Source organism: Heterocephalus glaber, unplaced genomic scaffold, assembly GCF_053883595.1.
Source record: "Heterocephalus glaber isolate CG9 unplaced genomic scaffold, H.glaber_assembly_v1.0 deba00001451, whole genome shotgun sequence".
NCBI classification, from domain to species: domain Eukaryota; kingdom Metazoa; phylum Chordata; class Mammalia; order Rodentia; family Bathyergidae; genus Heterocephalus; species Heterocephalus glaber.
In genome coordinates, this window is record NW_028258301.1 from 2,970,487 (window position 1) to 2,981,312 (window position 10,826).

The 10,826-nt window shown below is 40.0% G+C and overlaps 1 protein-coding gene across 2 annotated transcripts in view; it reads right to left on the bottom strand.

Annotated features, from left to right (window-relative positions):
* Elavl4 (ELAV like RNA binding protein 4) overlaps positions 1 to 8,557 on the bottom strand; it is a 147,540-nt gene extending 138,983 nt beyond the window's left edge. The window contains exon 1 of one of the 2 annotated variants that reach the window (XM_087214845.1): positions 8,421 to 8,541. In XM_087214845.1, coding sequence (XP_087070971.1) covers positions 8,421 to 8,438 — 18 coding nt within the window. In that variant the 5' untranslated portion in view covers positions 8,439 to 8,541. Of the gene's footprint in view, positions 1 to 8,420 lie in introns of both variants that reach the window. The other variant, XM_004869279.4, reaches the window with a different exon arrangement.
* Positions 8,558 to 10,826: the final 2,269 nt, after the last annotated feature.

Below are 10,826 nucleotides of genomic sequence, written 5' to 3' on the forward strand. Positions count from 1 at the left end.
AACACTCACAGATGCAAACAATTCGAGGAAGTAGCTCACACATCTGCTAGACACTGTCACAGTTGTGCTGCTGTGTGCTTACTGTACAGTGCAATAATGTACAGTACAGTTGAAGACTTACTATATTTTTGTGTGTTTAATTTTTCTATGCTTTACATTGTATATTTGTCTCAAAAGTGTAAAAGATTCACTTTGTTGGACTTACAAACAAATCCAACTTATGAACGTTCTCCCAGACTGCAACTTGTTCCTAAGTTGGGACTTACTGTATCGCTTGTTCTCTTTTCTTTACTCTCATCTCCATCCCTGCCTTTCTGAAATTTTAATGTGAATCAATAAACCCCCCCCCCCCGCGTTTTTGGTAAATTCACACTGAATCGTTTGTTCAATAAATAATTTATTACCCACTGAGTACAAAGCCTTAGACCAGGCCCTTTCCCCAAGGGATACAATAATAAATAAGACCTACCTTCTGTCCTAAGGAGTTGGGCTTCTTTCTCCAACTCTGCCTGTGGGGTTCAAAAGGCACTGTTGATATTTTCCAATCAAACCCTGGTAGATAAGTGGTTCTCTTAACAAATGATGTGGCTAGGAACAAGGATGGTGATATTATAGATAGAAAGAATGACAAATGTAAAAAGGTAAATGCAAATATGAAGCATGTTTTGTTAACTGCAAATTAACACTGAAGCAAGCAGAGGACCTGAATGGGAGAAAATGAAGAGTCATAAGATTGGACACCTATTAGGGCAAAGACAGATGGAGAATGCCAAATCAACAGGCTTGGGGGCTTTATCCTAAGGACAGTGGGAGACAGGAAAACGGTAGGGGCAGATCTATGTTTTAGAGATAATATTTAGTATTGGTGACTAATTGGAGGGGAAGAGACTTGAAAGTAGGAAAAGATTTTGTGATAGACCAACAAAGAGATAAAAGAGGGAAATTACAGATTATTAACTATTCACACTATCCTTACTGTTCATCACTATGAATATCTAAAACCAACAGCCCAAATGATTCCTGATTTTGTCTACATACCTCTCTTATGAAGATATGGCATATTTGGATTTTTTGGAGGGAGTGTGGTATTTCTTTCTAAAGTATGCTACTCTATACAAAAGGCCTCCTCCATTTAAGGAATATCAAAAAATAATATCACAAATGATATGTCTTTATATGGGATATAAAACAATGTATTTTTAATTTGAGACCAAAGTAGGAAAGCTCTTCAGTATCCACTAAATGGATAGATTCATTTGTGGAATATTAAAAACTGATTATGTCTCTCATTTATAAAAACAGGATTCTTATTCTATCAGACGAAATCAGGTGCATTCAAGGTGGTATGGCTATAGACTCTTACTCTATCATCTACCAGATGTATACTCTTGGGTAAACCATCCAACTTCTCTAGTTTGTCCTTTTTAAAGAAGCTGTATTTTAGGTCTCAATCGGAAACTGAAGTAACAACATCCAGAAAGGAAAATTGAGCAAGATTTAATGAAGAAAAATCACTAAGAGATGATGACGAACCCTCTGGCTAGGAATAATAGAGAGTCATTACCAGCCCTAGACCTTGAGAGAACCCAGGGTGGAAAAGCTGAAGCTGTAGGTTGGATAAGGGCTGTGGCCCTCATGTTGCCACTGCTAATGAGTAGCCTGACAGAGAGGAAGCACTCCTCACTCTTTTCCCCAAACGCACTTTTTTCTTCTACTTCACATGTACTGCCAGTGGCCCTCATTGACTGAATTCTTTCAGAAGCAAGAGGATAGAAAAGTTCATTGATGAAATCTGTAAAGATCAGCTCCAAGGACACAGAAAGGATTGGAAAAGTATAGAGAGTAGATCTCTCAGGAAAATGGAAGATACCTGGCCCCACACTTAAGAATGGCGGTGCATTTCTCACATTGAGGATCAAATGAGATAATACATGTAAACAATACTCAATAAACTGTAATAAAATACACAAAAGAAGAAAAAATGGAAACAAAGCTTTTGTAAATAGGGAGGGGTGGAAGGGTTGGAGGGAGGGAAGGAGAATGGGAAAAAAACAAGAACAAGATATATCATGTACAGGTACAAATTCCCAATGATGAATGTGATCATCATGTATACTTAAAATGTACCAATAAACTTAATGAATAAAAAATATGTTAAGATTAATAAAGTAAATACTGTACAAGAAGAAAGGCAAGCAGGAAAGTGCACTGGGCATGGTGGCTCAGTAATAATTTATAATCTCAGCCTTCTAGGAAGCTGAGGCAGGAGGATCACAAGTTCAAGCACAGCCTGGGTAACTTAGAAACTTAGCAAGACCCTGTCGTGAAAAAAAAAAAGAGCTGGGGATATAGTTCAATGAGAAGGCCCCCATACTGCAAGAAAAGAAAGAAAGGGAGGAGGGAAAGGAGGGAGGAAAAGAAGGAGGGATGAGACACACACCAAGAAAGAGAGAGAAAAAATATAAATGGGAGAGAGATTATTTATGGTCTTCTAAGGCTGACAGATCTCAAACTTTCAAATCCAAAAAAATTTTTTTTAAACTGGGATTTTTTCTTTCTGGTTAAAATTTCAAATCATGAGGATAAAACTCAAACAGGAAAGGACTTTCTCAGTACCAGATGGTTTGAGTCTTAGTGAAAAGTTAGCAAGGTGGGAGTAACAGTGGTCAGGCAGAACTCAGAAGTCAATTTCATTTTCTACTGTAGTTCAGAACCAGTTCTTATAAACACCAATTCACTTGCCAAAGAAACATTTAACAAGCATTTTCAGAGAAATATGTATTTAGCACATAAGCTAAGCATCTATCCATTCACTGGTGGGCAATGTTTATACAAACCCTATAACCATTTTTTCTCATTTTCACTCCTCTCTAGCCTCAATGACCTCCTTTCATTCCTGGAACACCTCTAGGTACTGTACCCAGCAAGTCACATAGCGGACTTCCTTACCTTCATCAAATTTCATTCAAATGTCACCATCTCAATGAGACCTACTCTATTCAAGACTGTAATCCCTCAAATGAGTAGTAACCTTTTTCTCCTAGCTCCTACTAGACACTCAGAAAATACTCACTCAATCAATCTTCTAGTTAGTTACAAAAAATGGTTCCAAGAGGCTCAACGACATTAGGAAATTTTTGTCAATGTAGACTGTAAAATTAAAAAGGAAAGATACTTTGGCATTATATTTTAAATCTAACAGCCTCATCCCAATACACCGTAATATGTTCCAGAATTTTTACTTGTAGGTGAAAATTCATATAAGTGATGATTAATCCAATGCAAAAGCTCCAAAATTTTACTAAAGAGAACATATGATCAAGTATCAAGCTGGCACTACAGAAAATAAGTGTTTGCAATTAACATACCATGGATAATCGTAAACTCTGCCATTATACTAATAAAATGTAAAAATTCCTAAAGTAACTGGGAACTCTGCGGCACTGGAATATCAACACTAGCCACTTTGCCAGTTGTTCAAAGGCTGTGCAAATGAGCACAAACTGGCAGTAACACACACAAATGGATTTAGAGGACAATTTTACACAACATAAGCTTAGAGGGTTTTAAAATTTTCTTTAGATAAAAGTCACATTCTGATGCATGAACATGTGGAACAGAGACGAACTTTAAGCTGGTAAGAAGAATAAGCAATAAGGTGGACAGCTTAAGTACCTCTGAGTAAGTGATCACTGGGCTTATAGTTGAGTGAACAAAGGTTGCTTGTGCAGAAAAATCAGGTTCATAAATTCATGGCTTGACTACGTAGAAACTATGCAACAAAATATTTGTTTTGTTGCAGAGATACCTGGAAGGTAAAACTAGAAGCTTTAAATGACAACTAGATACGAAAGCATCAAAGGGTAAATGGCTTCCTTCCAGAAATTCAAACCTTCTACTTCTATCAACACAGAGTCAGAAAGATTAGGAGGCCACTGCACAGCCATCTTTCTCTATCAATGAAGGACAAGATTGTTGTGGACTTCATCATCACAGATTAAACTCAGTTAGGACATTGACCTTAACTCTGCTTCAGTTGTACTGAGCTTCACACACAGAAGGAGTGTGTGTGTGGGGGGGAGGTATCACTGTAGCAGAAAACTACACCATTTAAATCCAAATTGAACACTGGGTGTGATGGTGCATACCTGTAGCTCCGGCACTTGGGAGGCTGAGGCAGGAGGAGCGCCTTAAGTTTGAGGCCAGCCTGGAGTACATAGTGAGTTCAAGACCAGCCTGAACTAAATAGTGAGACTCTGTCTCAAAAAACCAAAAAAAAAAAAAAAAAAAAAATCCAAATTGAACTGTTCCAAAACAAGAATTAAAATCTGACCTGTTTCATATGTTACAGTGCTGAACAATTTTGAAAGATCCAACACAGCTCTGTAGTAAATACTTGCACTGTGATATATGACATTGCATTTCTACAATTCACATAAAGTATTAACCTCCAGTATCTGAGAATGTGATTGTCCTTTGAGATATAAGCTTTAAACAGGTAATTAAGGTAAAGTGAGGATACATGAGTGGGCCCTAAACCAACAAGACTGATGCTCCTAAAGAAGAGATGTAGCACACAGAAGAAAGGCCAGATGAAGAAACACAGAGAAGAGGGCCATCTACAACCCAAGGAAAGAAGTCTCAGAAGAACTCTGCTGACATCTTGATCTTCGACTTCTGTTTTCCAGAACAGTGAGGAAATGGTTTGTTAAATTCCCCTCCCTCTGGTATTTGTTAGACAGCCCTAGCAAGGATACTTCATTGATTCCTCAAACAATGAGTGTAATTTTTAAAAATTCAGTTTCCAATCACAAATTACAAGTATCAATGTCAATGGCTGCCTGATTTATGCAATAAAACATTCTACACTAAGGGAAATTTCCAGATAACTAACACTTGCCTTTTAACAAACCAACATTTATATTCTAATCATATCAGATGGAAAATTTTCTAAAACATATCATTGTACATTATCCCTCTTATAAAGAGTATACTATAACAACATTTAAAAAATAAGAATAGACATTTCCAACAAAACAGGCAAAATTAGTCAGTAGTCTAATGAATTACTGCTTCTACTTAAAATTGGAACTGATTTTTCATGTCTTATTTTTATAATTTGTTCACCCCTCGTTTCCAGATAACATTTCTTAAAACTTACCGTGTGTCTTCTATCTAGTAAGCCTTCTAATTTGCCAAAGGCTGAGAAACTAAGGACTAAGCATTCTAGAACTAAGATTCAAAAGGCTTGAGAGAGGGTCTGAGGACCTTGTCCATGAGTAAACAAGATATTATAGTCTTTGTGGATATATTGCTGTTTCTTAGAAATGTTTATACTTCCATAGTAGTTTCCATCTATGTTGTTAAGATTTAACATTAAAAAGTTTATGACTGCTGTGTTTGGATAAATGGGATTTTATTTTAAAACATTTTACTACTAATAATTGGCTTACCACTACTTCAAAGCTTTTCACAGCATCTTTATGGTGAATTGACATTAAAATCCAGTGTTATTTTTTAACTTTCTAAGTAAAGACAAATATGAATATCCCCATTTTCATAACTTCAACTATCAAGTATCAAAATTTACTATGAACTATGCTAAAAGCACTTTATGTATCTCACTCAACTACAAACAATGCAGAGTTTACTGAAAGCAAGTGAAGGGATGCAACGACCACATGACTTTTCAGTAACTGTCTTTACTAGGTAGATATGCTATGCAAATGAGCACTGCTACATCAAATAAAACATTTTAATGTCATTTTTAAAGCTACTAATACTGTTTGCAAGTCCCAAATTCAACATAGTTTCGGTACCAGCCAAACATTCTTCTCCATGGACCCTCACTCTGGACATCAACTGGGAAATTTAAAGCACCTTCTAACTTTCCTATGATACAATATGAATTTATGAAAAAGATATGCTGTTAGGCAGAGGGGCCTCTGGAAGTGAATCACTAGATTATACAGAATTAGGCATCTCAAAGGTGTGTATTCAATAGCTGGAAGGTTTTTTTTAAAAATTAAAGTTTATTGAGATATAATACACATGCAATCAAATGCACAGACCTTAAGGGTTCAGTTGAAGAGTTCTGACAAATGGATACAACACTGTAGCCAACACCACAATCAAGATATAGCATTTGTCAGCCAGGTGTGTGGTGCACACCTGTAATACTAGGAAGCTGAAGCAGGAGGACTCCAAGTTCAAGGCTAGCCTGGGCTACAAAGTAAATTTAAGACTAGCCTGAATTACATAGTGAGCCCCTTTCCTGGAAAAACAAAACGAAACAAAACAAAAAACAACAACAATACAGCATTTTTTGATCACCTCAGCAAGTTCCTTTACAGACAATTTTCTACCCTAACCACAAATAGTTATTTCTAAGCACATATAGTAGCAGTGATGGCCATAGATACTGTGTTTGGTTATCAATAGGAATATTTACAGTGTCCACCTGGCAGGCACTGTACAGTACATACATGGTATTTCATTTAATTTCTCTATCAGCTTTGTGAGGTTGGTATTATACCCATTCATGGGGAAAAAGAAAACAAAGGAAAAAAACCGAAAAACTATGCAATATTACATAACTACTAAGCGGTGGGGTCAAATATAAATCAAGAATATCTGAATTAGAATCCTACATGCAAAAGTTACCTTCCCTCTACAGAAATGCTAAGTTTTCTGTTAATCCAAAACACACACTAAGTAGAGGAATTAGTGTGACCACCAGCTCTCACAACCCCACCTCTACTACAATCCAGATCCAACTACTTTAATTTAAGGAGCAAGCAAAGGTTTCCAGGCTAATACTAATGATAACTAAAGAGGATTACTTACAAGTTCTTCAACTGAAAACCTGCATATAAATCTCTCCTGTATTTGTAGCAGTGAGCAGAGGTGGGAATCCTCTACAGAGGAGGGTGGGTCACCCGGCCCTAAGGGTTTTGTTAGTGTTTTAAAAAATGAATAGAAGTAATACAACCCATCAACTTGCTCTTGATAAGCCACAGTGCCACAGTCCACTGTAGCAAAGAGCTCAAGCAGAGGTGCTCCAAACCACTGTCATTTTACTAAAGAAGCAGGGAGGCAAACATCTGGATTAAACTTTTTGATACGTCATTACATAATTTTATTCAGTGCTTTAAATTCAACCCACTCACATTTAGAAAACATTTCACACAGACTACTTCCCTTATGAATGGAACTCCATTCACATCTCACTTAAAACATCAAACTTACTCTGAAACGACTGAGGTTAAAACTTGTTCAGTGTCAATTTGCAAGTATTATAAAACTTGAATAACCAGGAGTACAAACACAGGAGGCCAATGTGAGACACTCTTCAAGGGGCTCTACTGAAATAAGGAAGCCAAGTAAGGGACATGGACAGGTGCCCGGAGACCCCGAGGGCTCCAGGCAAACTGTGTTGTGGAGATGGGTATTTAATTCCCTAGAGGTAAGTATTACTCAGGAGTGATATGGGCTAACAGCTTGGGAATCAGTATGAGTCAACCCCCCCCCCGCCCCCGCCCCCGCCCCATCCCGCAACTGGGGTTGTTTTCTAGAACCACTCCCCACAACCCCGTTTCGCCGCGGTCTCCCAAAGTCCCTCAACACACACTGTGGAAGGGGACGCTCCCTCCCCGTCCCCCTCTCCCTCCCTCGCAATTACTCTCAGTCACAGGTTCAGGACTTCAGAACGTTTGTTTACTAAATCTTTAAATTTGAGATAATGCCCAGGCCAAAGAGACACAACAATTACAACCCACAAGTATACCCGAACCTCCTTTTTCCTCACCTAAACAAGAGCACTCCTTCAGTGCAACATAAGCGTCCTCTCAGTCTCACCTAGAAATATCCCAAGCCCCAGTCCACAGTGGAGTACAATGGGGGAAAGGAAACGCAGGGTGCCAATGTGACAATTAACGAGAGTCACACAGAGGGCCCCTTGGGCCCGAAACCGCCCGGACTTTTGGCGCCACCAGTTAGTTCGGCCAGGCGAACCCCAAGAGAGGCTCCCAAAGGCGCAGCAGGTGGGGCGCGGGGCCGTGGCTTCTCCGCGCGGCGGTCCCCGGCACGGGAACCGGAGGGGAAGCACGCCGACCCAAATTTCAGTTGATTCCCCGCGGCTCGGGAAGTCGGGGGCGGGGGGGGGGGCGGGGGGCGGGAGGGACACGAGTGGGGCGAGAGCGGGAACCCCCCTTCCCCCCGCGGAGCCGAGGCCGCCAGAAGGGCGGCGGCAGGGGCAGCCAAGGAGCCCCGGGATGAGGTTGGAAGTGAATCCCTCTGGTACTGGCCCTTTCCAGTCTGGGCAGTAGGGCGGCCACGTGGCCGGGAGGCCGCCGGCCCCCGACGGAGATGGCGGGTGGGTGGGGCGGCGGGACGCGCGGCGGGCGGCGAGGCGCGGTTACCTGGCTCTGGAGGCGCATCTTCCCGGCGGCGCGGTCTGGAGAGGGGCGGCGGAGCCCCGGCGAGCGCGGCGGGTCGGAGGACGTCCGCCAAGTCTCCCCGCGCTGGTCCAGGGCTCGGTCGCCCGCCACCACACCGCTGCTCCTCCTCCCCCGACGCCGTCTCCAGGGGGCGCCGTACCCGAGATCAGGACTGACCCCTGCGAGTCAGGCTCCTGTAGTGGCCCTGGTGTCTTGGTGAGGAGGATACGTTTGAAAAGTTGCATGAATAAGCCCTCTCTCCTATAGTGAGCCTTGTGCTGTGCTTAAATTTTAAGCGAGATGGCTCCGTAGTTCAACAACACCAACACCAGTCGATTTTACCTGATACCAGCAAAAACTGTGCTAGGCCCTGGGCAATTTTGAACAACTTGGGACCCTTAGAAAAAAGCTTACCCTTTGGTGGAAGGAACATTAGGGGAGTGGCCTGTCAGGCAAGGAACGTAGACGCCTTCAAACTATGTTTGGCTGTTTGGTGTCTAAAATATGTCCGTCTAAAATAAAATGAAAAATGGAGACAGTGGCTGACATCAATAAGCAAGCCCCAAACAAATTGACCAAGACTTGTGTGCTGTGATCTCAGGTTAAAATGTTTGTTGTTCTGAATCACTTGGGAGAGAGCCTTTCAGTTACTGTTACCTCCTAAACCATGCTAGATGTTTGAATGATACAGTACTGTACTAATCCAATGGTAGGTAATGGGATGAGCATTAAACATGGAAAAGCAGCTTCTTTCACCCTTCCTGCCCTTTACAAAATTCTCAGTCCTGAGGTTCAAAAACTCATAGTTGGGTTGATGAGAATGCCCACGACTACCTGAAGAATCTCTACCCTGATTCAAAATACAGGAAAAACAGGTATGAGTAAGGATTGCTGGGTTAAAGTAAGCTTAGTATCAAGTGTTAAAATAGAAACATTGAGTCTTCCAATGCCTCTTTATAGGTAAAGGTTCTGAAGTCCAGAGATGACCCTCCTCAAATCACAAGAGATCCCAAAAGAAAAAGTGTAAAAGTAATTGTTTCACTTTACAATCCTCAGCGTTCTCAAGTTTGTCCTGTTTTTAGGAATTGGATGGGATCCAAAATTCCAGAAACCTAAAGAACCTCAAGAGGAGGCCTATGTCATAAAAGACTTTGGGAAGGCATAGGACAAATTTGATGTTGGTTGCATTATAATAACAGGTATTAGTTAACACTATATGCCAAGAACTGTGCACTTTCCATTGTCGAGCTCATTTAGTTCAAGTTTTAGGTAAATTAATTCTTTGTGCAGCCTTAAAATTGAAAATTTAATTTCTGTCAGCTATAAAAGCTGTTTTCCTCACCGCCTGCCTTGAAAGCACAAGGTCCTGAATTCGATTCCCAGTACCAAAAAAAAGAGCTGTTCTCCTAAAGTAACCTTTGGCTGTAGATTAAAAGAGTTTTAGTAGATTGGGATGTACCAACTCAAAATTCTCCTAGCTCATATCCTTTGACCCAGCAGTTCTACTTTTATAAATTTATCTTAAGGAAATTATAAATAATGAGTTCAAAGATTTGGCTCTATCCTTGTTTACTGTAGTAGTCTTTGAAATATGGGAAAATTGGAAAAATATGTAATGGTCAACAAAAGGGACTTATCTTTCTTACAATGGACTATTCTGGATATGCTATGAATGAGGCAGTTAATAAATATTTATCAATATAGAATTATGTTCACAATATATTTCAAAATATGAAAAACAGGTCCAAAATTGTATGTTCAGAATGATTCTGTTTTTGAGAGGGTGACTATTTTGGAAGGTGGGATTATAAGTGATTTTTATTTCTCTCTCCTTGCCTGATCTGTATTGTAAAACTTTTAATAGTGAACATTTATTGTTTTGGAATTAAAACAAATTTGTTTTTCTTTAATATATCAGTCCGGTTATTATTAAAATGGAATTGTGGAATTATTCTGGAATGAGCATTGTGCCAAGGGCCAGCAGACAAAATTAGTAAACAACATAGTCTCAATTACTGTTTTAAGGCTATTAATCAGACCCAGTTCCAATCTTACCTCTCTCTGCCCTCTTTAAGGCATATTACCTTGAACAAGTTACTTGGTGTTCCTAAAGCCTGAACACAGTAATAATAACAACTAACACTTATTAAGAGTTTGCTTTGTGCTAGTTACTGTACTAAGCACTACATTTCATCCCAACAAGGATAAGGAAACAGAGGCTTCAAAGGGGAAGTCAAATAACTTGCCTACATTTACTCAGCTAGATCAGTATATCCTAGTGTGCTTGTGAAGACTAAATGCAAAGGGAGGGTGGGGATTAAATGCAAGGGTGCAGTAAAAGCACTTAGCCCAACTTGATACATGTTGGTTTTAATGATAACAGACACA